The following is a 17,130-nucleotide window of genomic DNA, read 5'->3' on the forward strand; positions in this document are numbered from 1 at the left end:
TATAATATTCGTCGCTTAAAGTAATTAATATTCGTCGCTCAAAGTTGTTATTGTCCGTCGCGCAAAGTTTTCAGTATTCGTCGCGCGAAGTAATTAATATTCGTCGCGCAAAGTTGTTATTTTCGTCGCGCAAAGTAGTAATGATTCGTCGCGCAAGTTGTTATCCTTCGTCGCGCAAAGTGGCTTTGTGCGACGAATAATTTTGGCCGTCGTGCAAACCCTTTCTCCACGAGTTTTGCGCGACAGAATTTGTGCGACCAAAATTTCGTCGCGCAAACTTTGCGCGACGAAATTTTCCTTTGCGCGACCAAAAATCATTCGTCGCGCAAAGTGGTTTTTGTAGTAGTGACTTATGTTGTCTCCATGAAATTATTTTAAAAACTGTCTAAATAAATGTATAAGGTAATGTTCATGTTTCGAGACTGAATCTGGATCACACTTTGGCAGGAACAAAGAAAAAACTTGCTGAACTTATTTTGGTAAAATCATATATTGGTGTACCACTCTAGGAATTAATGTTCTCTCTAGATATTTTAGTAAAATCAACATGATAAATATCCCTAAGTTTTTTATCTTAGTGTACGTATATACGAACACTACCAGTTTTCCTTTTGTTTACCATTCGGGACAGACCAATAATAAGCGCAACCAAAAACAGATAGTGATCCAAATAAAATGGAACTTACAAAACAAAGATTCTTAAGGAGTAAGTGTAGTTAACAGTTACCATTACTCTAATATAATTCATGCCGTCATCATATGTGATGAAACAATTTAATCAATCAACATCATCAATCCTTATCGCCATCATCATTATATCAACACAAAAACAACAATATACTATGACATTGGTGATCACATATAGTTGATAGATTTGGTTTTGTTGATGGCAACCATTTTTAATTGTATGTATATTCAGACCGAAGTTCTTCCAAGCATCCCATGTCTTCTTTACCTGCTGGTACAGACAATATTGGAAGTAAGCTTTTTGTGTCCAAGAAAGGTTTGACTGGAAATTATTAGTCTGTGTGCAAGAGTCACACCAACATTATTAGTCTTCCAAGTTGATCATCAATACGTAATTTCAATTTCAAGGTGTGTTTAATTAGCTTGAGGTCTTGTTTGTGCTTCAGCCATGTTTAATAAAGTTAATTAATAAACCTCAGAGTTTAATTCATAGCGTATGTATATCCACATGTCACTACATTCATACCAGTTTTAAGTAGGTTATAAAAAAAAAAATAAGGCTTGTTCAATATAGATCCCTATATTTTTTATTTCCTAGACATATACCTATCACTCTATAAATTTATGTAAAAACCCCAATTTCAAACTTAAATGACTAGTAGGATATAAGAGGTCATAGTATTCCTATATTTTTACATCGTTGCCACCAGACTTCAGAAATGCACACTTGACCATTTCCATGTAAGATAGATTTGTATTATTAACTAAATGACAATATATGCCATCTACCTTCATATTTTATTTATAATTTATTTCAAGCATTTCATTAACTGTCATAATTATAATTCTCCCTATTAATAACACATCAATCACCTCATTTCTTTTGGTTGTCATTCCCACTAACACATCACCCCCTAAAATTGCAACAACAAAAAAAATCTATAAATTACATATCCAATAATGTACCTATAATATATATTAGAAGCGCAATATGACGATAAGCTTAATTATCTCATCAAAATACCCAAAGTCTACCATCAAATAAGTTTAAAGCAATTTATAAAAATTTGTTGTAGCACCGAATTTTGAAAAAAAATTTAATAAATAAAATCTTCGCCAAAAAAATGTGTTTGGTATAAAACTGCAGGAACATAAAACAAAAACTAATAATTTAAAAGATAGAATCAGAAATCTGGTGGGTTTCTCAAATTCTCACGCTCCTCTTGATCAATATCAGAAAAAATATGTGGTGGGTTTTTGGCTGAGAGATCAAAGAAGTATTAGCGTCTCTTTTCACTCGCACACGACATTGACTCTTCTGATACATTAATATTTTTGTAGTTTTCTAGTCTGTTTTCAGTACAATTATTTTTTGTTCGAATCTTTTCACTACATTAGTCCAAGCTTTGACGTGATAATACAAGTCTTAGGGGGCCCCTTGACTGCTAAGTTTACCTACTATTTTGGTGTACCACTTTAGGAGTTAATATTTTGGTAAAATCGTACTTTAGTAAAATCAACATGATAAATATCCCTAAGTTTTTTTTTTATGAGATATTTAGTCATATATCCATTCTTAGCACTAATGATATAGATAAACCCTACACCATTTAATTTCTATAAAAATAAAAATAAAAACTCAAAAAATAACAGCTAACCCTATTGGATTTAATTTTGATTATTAAATTAATTTGATGTTTTATTGAGTGTTTTGAATTTTTTTTATGAGGTTTTGGGGTTGGTATTGTTTTAAAAAATCGATGACATTGCTGATCACATATAGTTGATGATAGATTTGGTTTTGTTGATGCCAACCATTTTTTATTGTGTGTATATTCGGACCAAAGTTCTTCGAAGCATCCCACGTCTTCTTTCCTTGGTACATAAAATATTCGAAGTAAGTTTTTCGTGACCAAGACAGGTTTGAATGGAAATTATACCCCAAGGTCCAAATCCTCACCTCCTTCGCCCAAAGCAAACACTAACAGACAGTCACCGATATACTTGAGAAATCTCCTCCGAGCAGTCGATACAAAAATATGTTCATACTAGTTTTAAGTAGTACGTTCATACTAGTTTTATATCCAGATGTTATTACGTTCATACAAGTTTTAAGTAGGTTATACAAAAATACTGAGTTGGAGAGGAAGCAACAAACTAACGTTTTTCAGAATTTAAATTGCCATTTGTGCTTCAAACCCACGTTTTATTTTTGAGCAAGTGAAATAGATCAAGTCAAATTGCTCAGTGCATCTCATCATTGTGCTGTGTTTCTGATATGCATAAAGTACTCTGTTCTATAAAAAAACAGAAGACGAAAAGTATTGTCTGGGACATGACATTGACACATCTGATAAACTTTTGTAGTATTTCTAGTCTCTTTCAGTACAAGTCTTAGGACCGCACTTGACTGCTAAGTTTGCCTACTGCCAGTCAGTTACTGTACTACATTTACGTTGGTCTATATAGCCCAATATTTTTATGAATTATTCTAGGTAGCTAGGGAAGCATGATTCAATGATGAGAGGCTCGGTCATAATCGTTAAGTTCGCTGTTCGTTATGAACTTGGACTGTGAGAGTTATACTCTGTAATTTCTAGGATAGGTGAAAGGGTTAATTTCCTTTGTGTGTAATATGTTTTGGAATACTAGTGGAATTTCTCGTTGTCTTCGAACTGGATGTAGGCTACACACAGACTGAACTAGTATAATAGTGGAATTGTTTCAGAATTTGCTTCAAACCAACGATTTATTTTTGAGGAAGTGAAATTGATCAACTCAAATTTTTAAATATGTTAATGAAATTAACTTGGTAGATGGGTCAAATTTGTTCAGCTTCATCTCATTGTGCTGTGTTTGTGATACGCATAAACTACTCTGTTCTATAAAAACAGGAGACAAAAAGTATTAGTGACATTGACACATCTGATAAACTTTTGTAGTATTTCCCTTTTCAGTACGTTAATAAAGGTAGTTTGCAAGATAGTTTGCAAGATGGTCCCATCTCTATTAGAGAGGTAGTTTGCAAGATGGTCAATAAAGGTAGTACAAATAGCATTATATTGAATTATTAAACCTATACGTATGTGTGTGTGTGTATAATTGCTTCATCTTGAAAGAGGATGGTGAAGTCATTTTCTGTTATGTGGGAGATTCGAGCTTCCCGAAATTGGCCAATGCAGTTTGCAGTAGGATCTGCAGTGATGAGAACTAAGTTTGTGGTGAAGTCATAACTCCCCTAATTATTATTCCTTGTAAGCTTTGATGTGATATGATCCTACTAGTCTTACGACCGCCCTTGACTGCTAATTATACCAACTACCAGTATCGTGATTCCTATACCTAATACAAATGAGTCAGTACTGTAGTACATTAATTGGTCTATAAATAACTTCATTTCAATTCGATTCAATGAATTCTAGCCAGCTAGGGACACATATGTATCCTTCAATGATGAGAGGCACGTTCATAATCCTTGTGTTTGCTGTGGGAACTTGGATCAGTTCTGCTCATGCAAGGGCTTTGATAGGTAAATTGTCATATATGATTTGATACCAAAAAACCATGCAATAATTGTATGTGTTCTTCTGTTAAATATATTTTTTGTGATATTTTAACTATTTCCCGTGGGCTGACAGATTTGAAGTTATAATATAGATTTAAAACTTAAAAACCCTACCTTAATGCACGTTGCCAAGAATAAAATCAAAAAATCGTAAAAATTGATCAAAACTGTTGTGAGTCGAAGCAAATGTAGAAAATAAAAATTAAAGAACATTCTGTTTACACTGGCAATCTATTTTAATCTAGAAACCATCAACTAAAATTATCTACTGATCCGCATTTACATGTGTGCATGTTGCAGGAACTAATCCAAGGGATCAATCCATGAGGATAATCATATTTGGAAGGTCCTCAACCTCTGCTGCTCCTTTGCCTCCACACAAATCGTCGCCACCACTACATTTTGGTCCTTCACCTCCAGACCCAGGACCTGCACCTAAACCGTCTCCTGTGCCACTGAAATACCATGGTATTGTAACTGGTGGTGGTAGTCTGCGAGTGTCCAATGTGGCTTCATTTTGAACATCAAAATCAAGCCGTTCATAGATGATGAGGGTGGGCCGTACACCTTCTATTATGTATTTGCTGCTTTAATTAGAATAAGGACTAAGCTCTTTTCTAATTTACTTTAATTAGAATCGTGTTTAGCTTAATCATCCAGTTTCACTTTGAATGTTAAAGCCATTCATGAACATGTCCCCGTGCTGTGAAGATCAGTTTCCTTCTTCCTCTATGGAATATTCTTTCTGTTAAGCATGGTCGAAAGATAGTAATCTAGGTTTTATTTTAGAGAGAGAAGAAGAATAAAGTAAAGCTCTATATTTCGCAATGAATGAAAATGATCTGAACCAAGAATTATATATATAGCTAACTAAACGTACATTGCTTCTTCACTAAGCTACCCATGCTAACAGTCTAACTAATCATGCTAATAAGCACGTGAACACCTTAACCAACATGCTAATTAACACGTGAAGCTAACAGACTTGCCATCTCATCTTAACCAATTGGATACCTCAACATACTGTTAACATCCCGCCTTAATTGCAGCTGGGGGAGACCCAAGGCTGAGATTGGAGCAGTGTTTGACAAAAATGGGACTATGAAGACCTTTGATGAGAATTTCGGCAACTTGTTCGTCAGTAGGAACATATTGAACAATGAGATCTTTGTTCTGAACTTTCTCACGAAAGAAATGAAAATCAGTTTCCATATGCTTAATACGTGAGTGAAGCACAGGATTAGCACTAAGAGCTAAGGCTGATAAGTTGTCACTATGCTGGACTGGAGCTTCTGGAATGAACATATGAAGGTCACATAAAACTTGTCAAATCGAGGAAATCTCTGCAGCACAATGAGCAAGAGCACGATACTCGGCTTTTGTGGAGCTACGAGAAACTGAAATCTGCTTCTTTGCAGACCAAGATATGGGATTATGACCAGGAAAAACAACATAGCTTGTGGTGGATCTGCGAGTATTAGGGTCACCAGCCCAATCTGAATCACAAAACCCTAAGAGAAGCATAGAACCAGGGGAGAAAGTAATACCATACTGCAATGTTCCTTGCAGATACCTTAGAATTCGTTTGACAATACCAAAATGTACATCTGTAAGAGTATGCATAAACTAGTCAAACAATATGGTAGAATATTTTCAGATGTATTTCATTCTCCAAAAAGAGGTATTTATAATACAAGGTTACAAACCCTAGTAGGGTCAAACTAGGAAAACAAGTGGAATCCTAATTACATAATATCTATATAAAAGGAAATAAATAAAATAATATCCTAATAGAATAGGATATCTCTCGCTAACACTCCCCCTCAAGTTGGAGCAAAGACGTCACGCATACCCAACTTGTCAAGCGAGTTGAGAAAGATACTTGTAGAAACAGCTTTCGTAAGAACATCGGCTAACTGGTACTCAGAACGAATGAACGGAAAGGAAACAATCTCCGCATCCAACTTTTCTCTAATGAAATTTCGATCAACTTCCACATGCTTTGTACGATCATGTTGTACAGGGTTATGAGCAATCGCAATCGCAGCCGTATTGTCACAATATAAATCCATGGGTTTCTTAGGCCCAAAACCAAGGTCTCTCAACAATCTCCTTAACCATAGTAATTCAGATACACCATGGGCCATTCCCCGATACTCGGCCTCAGCACTAAAATGAAAAGGAAAATCAACACACATCCAATTCCATGCTTCAAAGCAACAAGCACCAATGGGTTGTGTAAGCTGGGACTTAAACCCAGTTCTCTTGCTTGTTGGGCAATTGTCCTTTTCTGTTGGACTACAAACACAACTTGTCCATTAACGTCATTAACTTTAAAACTTGAAATTGTCTAGAAAAACATGAAAATGAAAAATAAAAATAAAACAAGTAGGGAAAAGAAATAGAACCAAACTAAGTTGCCAATCCCCGGCAACGGCGCCAAAAACTTGTTGCGTAGATACAGCTACACCAAAATGGATTCAGTTGCATCCTCAACTTGTGATACTCGCAAGTGCACGAGCCGTTTGGTAGTATAGCATATGTAAGTGCGAGGTCGATCCCACGAGGATTGGTGATTGAAAGATCCAATTCATTTTTCCTACACAAAACAGAAATGAAAAAGAAAGGAAATAAATAAAACAAGGAAGAAAGAAATAACTAACTCAAGTAGATAAGTTCCCAAGTTCAATTAGATTAATGGATTGATTCTAGCTAAAGTATGATTAAGCCATGGTGTGTGGTCATAACCTTGTGTTCCTAATTCCCTAATTTGATCATTTGTTGTCTAACCTAAAATTAAGCATTAGGAACCCATTAAGCATAGAAGAACATTTTAAACAACCAAGTATGTATCTAATCCCTGTTGTCGAATGTCCATACATACTCTTCCTATTCATAGTTCAATTCGAATTAAAGCATGGTGTCTACTCTTAATTCAAACCAAGATAGCTAACATGCAAGCCTAAATGGTGATCAATCATTCAAACTAACATATTAACTTATAAGCATAATGAATAAGAACAAAAATCATAATTGAAACTTGGAAACTAATCAAACTTGAAACTAAAGAAAAGAATTTACATAACAATGAAAATTAAAGTAGAACTTGGAAAGACTTAAAGGAAAATTTCAGCACAAAGATCTCATTATAACAATTGAAAACTAGAAAGAGAAACTAAGAGAATTTGAGGGAGAGAAGGGAAGGGAGCTCTAGAGAAGTGTTTGAGAGCTCCCCCCCTTGGAGTGTTATTACAAGCTTAGAGAACTTCCCTATTTATAGGCCTAGGGGAAGTGAAAATCAGAATTCAATAAGACTAATGCATACAACACTTGAATTATAAAATCTGAAATGGTTGATGCACTTGTATTAGAAAATCTGAAATGGGTGATGCACTTGTATTAGAAAATCTTGAATTGGTTGATGCACTTCACCACTAAATCCCACCAGCAGCCCTAGCTCATCTTCATGTCACCATGACCAAGCTTCCAACCAGAAATGATAGCTCATACCTAGCTCACCATGACCAAGCATCCAACCAGCACATGCTGAGGTCAGCATGACCAGCAACTTCAAGGGCTTACAACTTGGGCTTCTCTTAATCAAATTAGGACTTTAAGCACTCAAACTTGAAGTTCAGAATGTCTTCTTTCCAGCCATATATCATTTGGGCCAATCCAAGGTCGGAGGAGGAAGTTAAGGCCAAAACAAATTGCTAACTCATTTTGCGCGCTGATAAAATCCATCCTGAGCATGGCTCTGTGTTTGCTAGGTAACAGACTCCATATTTATCCAATGGGGCTGAATTTTGGATATGTTATATTACACACCCATTGGAACAACTTTCATGAAGAATGTGGCCTCATCCGAGCTATGTAGGTTGCTGAAACAAAGCTTGCAATATGACCTACGAAACTGGACTGGCAGGGGGCTGTAGCCAAAATGAGTTTGTCTTTAAGCTCTTCATCAATTCATCCAAATTAGGCCTTAACATGCTTGAATTGCATGAATTATGTTCTCCAAAGCCATCATTGTTACCTAAAGCTCAATTAACTGAAAGATAAACACAAAAAGGATTAAAAGCACAAGTTTAACTCAAAAACATAACCAAATCATAAGCTAGAAGGGTAAGAAATAATATACAATTATGAACCGATCAAATACCCCCAAACCTAGATTTTGCTAGTCCTCGAGCAAAACAACACAAAACAAAGTTAAAAACAAAACTAGAAGTTAACTAAACCACTTTCGTAGGTAACTCGATTGCATTTAGCATATGCAACAAGCCTTTAAACCTCTAGGCATCCCTAGTAGGAGGAGTTGTGTCTCCTGAGGGTTTAACAGATACGATACCCACAAACGTTTTACTGACTCTGTAAAACAAAGTAATTAGAAAACTTAAAGATTGTTAGTCCTTAAGCAAAACCAAAAACAAAAACAAACACAAAAACACAAAGAACTTAAAACAAAAAAAATAAAACAAAAAGAAAAACAATTAAAAAAATAAAAAGAACTCAAAACAATCTTTCCGAACATTTTCTGAAGAGAAATGACTCATGCACATGACTCAAAAGTTTTTAACAATAAAAGCTCAATTTTGGACATTATTCACAAAGCGGCAAAGTTCAAAACATAATATGCTCAAAGTGTGGTAGTGTGATAGCCAAATGCAACAAATTCCCCAATCTTAGTTTTCACATAATTTCAAAAATCATACAAAGCACAAATTCAACTTCAAATCTCACCAAAATTGTCCTCTCACAAATGAATCACTCGGAAGAGGGCTACAATGCAACACTCAGTTATAAACATGAGATTAGAGTTAAACCATAAGGGACTTAACTCGCAATAGAAAGATGAAGAACTTGCATTAATATGATCTCAAGAAGGATGCCAAACACTTAAAAGTAGAAAAATAAATGCAATTCAACCACATGACATTTAAGATCAATTTAGGTCTTTAGCATAGGTTGTAATGGGGCCAAGGGTGTAAGGTGAGTAAGAAATGAAGGGTATGGATAAAACAAAGTCCAAGAAACTCAAAATATAAGAGCATAAAACAATTGTTTACAAGACTTCGAATCATCACGATTAGATTTTTTCTTTTACACGATCAAAACTCCTTATACCTTCATTTACAATTATTCATACTCCTTTCCTTGAATTGAACAAACACCAATTTATTTAGAAGGCCCAAAAATGAAACCCAAAAATGAAATTTCATTCAACCACCACTTAATCACAACTTTCTCTTTTCTTTCACCAATTGTGTGAATTTTTTTTTTTATTATTATTATTTTTTTTTGATGTAATATCCCTTCCCAAACTTAGCTTGAAAAACACATCCAAATTAGAGCTCATGAATTCCTTAGAAAGGTAAATATTTGTTTTTCGGGCTAAGGCGAGGAAATATAATTGGTAAAATGAAAGAAAAGGTTTACATGTAGGCTCAAAATGGTAAACAATGGAAAATCATGCTTAAGCATGCATAAGGTTAGCTTGAAAGGCACAAACGATCCAAAGAAGGCCTTAATATCACTTCTTAAAATGTCATGAAGTCAAATTGCATAAGAATGAATGACTTTTAAGTGATCAACCAAATCAATGAATAATGAGATCAAACAACAACTTTGATGACAAGAAAATAAGAGTATGTGTATAACACTCATGAATTGAAGTACAAGGCTCAAAAGCTCACTTTATATGGTTATATAAGTCTAATTTATGCTTGATACAATTCTTTGGGTCATGCAAATCCTTTAATTGGAAAATTATGAATCAAATGGCAAGTGCAAAGAAGGTTTCGAACATGTCATGCTAGAACGATGCCAAATTAATTAATTAATTAATTATTATTTTTTACAATAAAAATTTACAAGGAAAAAATAAATAATAAATAAAATTCAATTTTTTATTTAAGTCATGCAACATTTATCACAATCTCATCAAATGTGTTCGGAAAGTGACTAAACAAAACAAGATTCAAAACAAGAAAGAAATTTAAATTTTTTTTAAAATTTTTTTTTTAAAGAAAAACCAAGTTTACTTGCTAAACTCCAATACCCCCAAACCTAGAAATGAGCATTGTCCTCAATGTTTAAAAATTAGCCACAAACAATGTCATAACAACAAATGAAAGGTATTAAAGCAAATTAAAAAAAAATCACAAAATCACAAAAGAAAACAAAAACAAAATAATTATAAAATAAAAATTACAACACAACCAAACAAACAAACAAAAAAAATGAAACAGTAAACCCTAATCACACAATTCCGAAACCCAAAAAAATTTTGAAGCCCAAAGCCCACAATTTTGAAACACAAACCACGGTGAATTTAACCCACTTTGAAACCCAAACTAAAGTGAAACCCGACCCTCAATTTGTTTTCATTTCCGGCTTTTTATTATTATTTAGTTTTGTAAAAACAAACTATCGAACCGTGAATAGCAACACAAAGAGCGGGATTTTAACATGGGTCATGATGTCTCGGTTCAGTGTAAGGGACCAACAGACAGGGTGAGACACGTGTCGACACATAGAGGCGCCGCAGACTCCACAAGCAAAAATTACGGGCTCATGGAAAGGCGCGAAGACTTTACTGAACGCGTTCGTTCAGAAAAGACACGTCGTGATAAATGAGTTGGGTATGGTTGGAAGGCGAGAAGGTTGTGGGACTCAAGGAATGCTGGAGATTCAGAAAATGCTCAGATGCTGCAATGGCTAGGGTTTGTCAAAGACTAAGTCTATAAGAAAGGGTGAAAAAAAAAACGCAAACTCAGAAACACACAAAAGAGAAAAGAAAGAAAGAAGAAAAGAGAGTGAGAAATCAAATGGCCTCTAACTACCCATTTTCGTTGGATCTCAACCTAGCTCCACCGACTCAGACACGAGGCCAAGCAGCGGCACCAGTATGGATGCCCTACTTTGCTTCCGCACGGGGGCCTGTGACAGTAACTGACTCAATACTCCTGGACAACGATGTTGCCATTGGAGTGGGCAGAAATCTGGTGACTCCTAAAGATATACGTGTTCTGGGGACAAGGGATGACAACCGGGTCGTGAGCGATGCCCTGGCACTGAGCGTGCAGAGTACGGCAACAGTCGCAAGTTTGGGTCATCGCCTACTTGCGAAGTCCCATGAGGTAGAGGTGCTGAAAGGTCAGTTGGCGGCGGAGCGAAGTATGGTTGAGGAGTGTCAGACTGCTATAAAAAGCTTGAAAAGGGAGAGGTCAAGGATAGTGGAGGTGAATCGACACCAGCTAGAAGTATTGCGGGACGAAAATAGAAACCTATCAAAGATGGTAGAGTTGTACTCTCGCGACATGCGAAAACAGCTGGAAGACCTAGACAGACCGGGTAAACGCAAACAAGCAGATCGCGAGAGTAGTTACGCTCAAGCTAAGATTGCGATCTTTGGGAGCTCAAGTGATGAGCCCCAAGAAGCTGTGCGTGAAGCCCCGGAAGAGGACAGCCAGAAGGCCAAACTCAAAGCTCCAATGGTCGAGACACCAAGCACCGAGAAGAAATGATTTCCTACTGCATTATTGTTGTTTTTATTTTATTTTGTTGTTTTTGTATTTTCGTTATTTTGTTTTGAAAATAAAATAGTAAAGTTGCAGAAGAAAAAAAAAAGAAAAAAAAAAAAGAAAACGGAAATGAAAGCACACTTCCCAAACTTAAATCAAATAAAGACGACAAACGGAAAAGAAAGCACAGTTCCCTAACTAAAATAAAATAAAGATGACAGCCGAAAGGAAAAAGCAAAAACACAAAGCTCTAGAAAATGAAAGTAACGGGCAAAAACATAAAACACCAGAAAACACGGAAAAAAGAAAAGTAAAGTGAAAGTAAAGGTGCTCCCCCTTGAAGCGATTAGGTCGAGCATGCCCGGGAAATCCGAAATGGTGTTGGCTTTCTCTCATCAGCGTATGTCTATTTAAACCACACCTCTGCAAGCGGATGATACCCAGCATTTCTTCCTGCAAACTCAAGGAAAAACATCAAAAAATTCAGAAGCAAAACAAATGGCATCCTCTTGCACTCACCTTGATGATCTCAACCTTGAGCTCTCACTTGCACCACCGAATGCCCAGACAAGGGCTCCTCCAAACACTGTCTTTCCAAACTCTACATATCATCACGGTACGGCCTCAAACTTTGCTGAGATAATACCGAACTTTTCTGAGGCAATGCCGAACAGAGCAGCGCTGCTGGGAGGCATGATTGGTAACAAGCTCACACCGACAGATCATCTGCATGTGGCACAGAGGTCTGACAAGGCAGCGGTGGAGGAGTCCCATAATTTAACTGTACTCCATGCGGTCTCGGCTACCAATTTGGGCATGCGATTGCTGGCGAGAACACGGGAGTGTGCCGCAATGAGTGAGGAAATAGCTTCCTTGAAGGCTATGGTGGCAGACTTGCAGAAGCGGCTCTATTGTGCCAATCAGCACGTGGAAGCACTGCAGAGAAAAAATGAGGACCATGTTGAGCTGCTGCAGATTCTGCAAGTAAGAGAAAACAGAGGCATGCCATGAAGATGAAGATGAAGATGAAGAAGTTGTTTTTATTTTTAATTGTTTTTATTTTTGTTTTGTTTTGTTTTCTTTTTGTTTTTTTTTTTTGTTTTTTGTTTTTATGCAATGTTTGAAATTAAAAAAAAAAAATTGTTTTAACACTCAGAAATAAACTAACTAACCATACCACGTAAATAAATAAATAAACTAACATAACAAAACAAAAACAAAAACAGAAACAAAACAAAAACAAAGACTCAACAGAAAAGAAAACAAAGAAAATAAAGAAAACTTAATTTAAAAAACACACAATATACAAGCAACTCACGGATGACCAGTTAAGGGCCTCAGAAAACACAGCCAGGGGATCCGGGAAGGTTGGAGGGGTCACAATGGTCCCGCTTAAAACCCAAACTTCTTAGACACCGAAGGTGTCGCCTAAAGAACTCCTAGACACTGTATTAACGGAAGTGCTCACTGAGGTTACCATAAGTCGGCTCATATGAAAAATCTTTTTTTTTTATTTTAAAATTTTTAAGATAAGAAATAAAAACAAATTAAGATAAAATGGAACAACAAACCATAAACGAAAATGAACTAAGTACCCTAAACAAATTCAAACAAACAACATAAATTGTTGTACTAAAAGAAACAAACCAATAAACCAAAGAAAAACACAAACAGCACTTTCTATCACCCGTTTATCACCATTTGGACAGATTCGTTTCTCTGTTTTTCAGCTTCGACCTGTGTTCAGTTTTTAGGCTATAACTTTCCAACCGTAAGTCCAAATTTTACGTTCTTTATATGGTTGGATTCAGCACAGAAAAACAAAGAACTCAACGCGGACCAAAAGGTAAAAACAATGACGGAAATAAACATAATTCAAAGAAGAGAAAGGATTGAAATGCTCCCCCTTGAAGCGATTAGGTCGAATGTGATGCACTTGGAGGTCGCGACTTCTCCCATTGCTCCACACTACCCATTCTTATGATTGAGGTTGCCATCTCTCTCCATTTTTATTAAGCTATCATAAATTGCTAAAACAAACACACAAACTTGAAATGGAATTAAAAGGATTAGGAAATAAAAACTAAAATGAAAAGGAAAATCAACACACATCCAATTCCATGCTTCAAAGCAACAAGCACCAATGGGTTGTGTAAGCTGGGACTTAAACCCAGTTCTCTTGCTTGTTGGGCAATTGTCCTTTTCTGTTGGACTACAAACACAACTTGTCCATTAACGTCATTAACTTTAAAACTTGAAATTGTCTAGAAAAACATGAAAATGAAAAATAAAAATAAAACAAGTAGGGAAAAGAAATAGAACCAAACTAAGTTGCCAATCCCCGGCAACGGCGCCAAAAACTTGTTGCGTAGATACAGCTGCACCAAAATGGATTCAGTTGCATCCTCAACTTGTGATACTCGCAAGTGCACGAGCCGTTTGGTAGTATAGCATATGTAAGTGCGAGGTCGATCCCACGAGGATTGGTGATTGAAAGATCCAATTCATTTTTCCTACACAAAACAGAAATGAAAAAGAAAGGAAATAAATAAAACAAGGAAGAAAGAAATAACTAACTCAAGTAGATAAGTTCCCAAGTTCAATTAGATTAATGGATTGATTCTAGCTAAAGTATGATTAAGCCATGGTGTGTGGTCATAACCTTGTGTTCCTAATTCCCTAATTTGATCATTTGTTGTCTAACCTAAAATTAAGCATTAGGAACCCATTAAGCATAGAAGAACATTTTAAACAACCAAGTATGTATCTAATCCCTGTTGTCGAATGTCCATACATACTCTTCCTATTCATAGTTCAATTCGAATTAAAGCATGGTGTCTACTCTTAATTCAAACCAAGATAGCTAACATGCAAGCCTAAATGGTGATCAATCATTCAAACTAACATATTAACTTATAAGCATAATGAATAAGAACAAAAATCATAATTGAAACTTGGAAACTAATCAAACTTGAAACTAAAGAAAAGAATTTACATAACAATGAAAATTAAAGTAGAACTTGGAAAGACTTAAAGGAAAATTTCAGCACAAAGATCTCATTATAACAATTGAAAACTAGAAAGAGAAACTAAGAGAATTTGAGGGAGAGAAGGGAAGGGAGCTCTAGAGAAGTGTTTGAGAGCTCCCCCCCTTGGAGTGTTATTACAAGCTTAGAGAACTTCCCTATTTATAGGCCTAGGGGAAGTGAAAATCAGAATTCAATAAGACTAATGCATACAACACTTGAATTATAAAATCTGAAATGGTTGATGCACTTGTATTAGAAAATCTGAAATGGGTGATGCACTTGTATTAGAAAATCTTGAATTGGTTGATGCACTTCACCACTAAATCCCACCAGCAGCCCTAGCTCATCTTCATGTCACCATGACCAAGCTTCCAACCAGAAATGATAGCTCATACCTAGCTCACCATGACCAAGCATCCAACCAGCACATGCTGAGGTCAGCATGACCAGCAACTTCAAGGGCTTACAACTTGGGCTTCTCTTAATCAAATTAGGACTTTAAGCACTCAAACTTGAAGTTCAGAATGTCTTCTTTCCAGCCATATATCATTTGGGCCAATCCAAGGTCGGAGGAGGAAGTTAAGGCCAAAACAAATTGCTAACTCATTTTGCGCGCTGATAAAATCCATCCTGAGCATGGCTCTGTGTTTGCTAGGTAACAGACTCCATATTTATCCAATGGGGCTGAATTTTGGATATGTTATATTACACACCCATTGGAACAACTTTCATGAAGAATGTGGCCTCATCCGAGCTATGTAGGTTGCTGAAACAAAGCTTGCAATATGACCTACGAAACTGGACTGGCAGGGGGCTGTAGCCAAAATGAGTTTGTCTTTAAGCTCTTCATCAATTCATCCAAATTAGGCCTTAACATGCTTGAATTGCATGAATTATGTTCTCCAAAGCCATCATTGTTACCTAAAGCTCAATTAACTGAAAGATAAACACAAAAAGGATTAAAAGCACAAGTTTAACTCAAAAACATAACCAAATCATAAGCTAGAAGGGTAAGAAATAATATACAATTATGAACCGATCAACCCCTTCACTAAACATCCCCCAGATCAGGCAGGTGATCCTTCTCCAAGCGATGTCCCCGCCATCAATGTCCGCCTGCCACCTCGCTCGGATCAGCTTCCGCTCGGCCAGGGCCTTCTTCGTCTCGGTCGCGGCCCTGAGGATTCGTTTGGCCGAAGAATTTAGCTCGTTCCCGGTTGCGACCGCGCCGTCTAGGCGCTGGAGTATGAGATCTCGGCGTGCCTGGAGTTCAGCAATCTGGGCCTCAACCTGCGCAAGCTCTTCATTCTCTCGTTGGACAATGAGGTCATTCTCTTTCAATCGGGCCATTGCAGGTTGAACTTGTTCTTTGATCACCTCCAGATCCTGCTCAAGCGAGCTTCCTTCGGCCATCCTCGTGACGGCTTCAGCATACCGGCCGATCATTTCCTCGCCTACAGCTAGGCGGGCTTGCAGTTCATCCAGCTGAGCCGAATCGAGCAGACCGAGCGCCATGGCGTATCCAAGCAGGACCTAAACTCCATAATCGCTCTGGCAGCGGTCATTTGTTGAACCCCAAGGAGAAGGAACTCTCGGAGCCGTTCAACGACGGTCTTGGAATCCTCGTCCAAAGGAGCCGAGGCCGAGCTACCTCCTTCCTCGTGGAGGCTGGCGTATAACTCCTCAAGATCATCAGAGGAGGTGGCCTCCTAGATATAAGAAAGAGTTTGGGTGAGAAACAATTAGCTAGGACATAAAGGAATAACAAAAAGAGAAGGCTGAATACTCACGGCAAGCGAAAGCTCAGTCATAACCGCCGAAGTAGTCCGCAGAAGACTCGGTACACTCACGACCACGGCCCCAGTTACTACCGGCTCGGTCACAACCGTCGAGTCCTGAAACAACGGCGCAGGGGGCATGGTCGCGGCAATCATGGCCAGCGGCGGCGACGACTGGGGAGGCTAGACACAAAAATTGGGTCAGAAGTATAGTGCGGTTCTAAAGAGAGAACGATAAAGCTAAGTATAGGGAAAGCGGGCTCTTGCCGAGCGGAAGGCGATGCCGCTTGGGCGACGAGGGGCGAACGGCGATGGCTCAACAGGCACGTCCGCAGCGGCCTCTTCAATGGCCTCATCGCCGCCCTCGTCGGCGGCCTCTTCGGCAGCCTCCTCAGCGGCTTCCTCGGCGATCTCTTCGGTTGCCTCTTCGGCAGTCTCCTCGGCAGGCGGCACTTCTGCGGACGCGATCTCAGTATCCAGTACCTCAACCACTTCCTCGGCAGTAACCGCCTCTTCAACCGCCACCTCTGCGGCTCCCACCTCCT

The 17,130-nt window shown here is 37.6% G+C and overlaps 1 protein-coding gene across 1 annotated transcript; it reads left to right on the forward strand.

Moving 5' to 3' along the window:
* Window positions 1-4,111: 4,111 nt before the first annotated feature.
* On the forward strand, window positions 4,112-4,945 carry LOC110773528 (uncharacterized). Its single transcript, XM_021978055.2, has 2 exons — window positions 4,112-4,216; window positions 4,553-4,945. Exons 1-2 carry the CDS (start codon window positions 4,126-4,128, stop codon window positions 4,771-4,773), a joined length of 312 nt encoding a protein of 103 aa, XP_021833747.1. The 5' UTR covers window positions 4,112-4,125; the 3' UTR covers window positions 4,774-4,945.
* The last annotated feature ends 12,185 nt before the right edge of the window (window positions 4,946-17,130 follow it).

The sequence above is a fragment of the Prunus avium genome, chromosome 3 (assembly GCF_965620075.1).
Source record: "Prunus avium chromosome 3, drPruAviu1.hap1.1, whole genome shotgun sequence".
In the NCBI taxonomy this organism is placed as follows: domain Eukaryota; kingdom Viridiplantae; phylum Streptophyta; class Magnoliopsida; order Rosales; family Rosaceae; genus Prunus; species Prunus avium.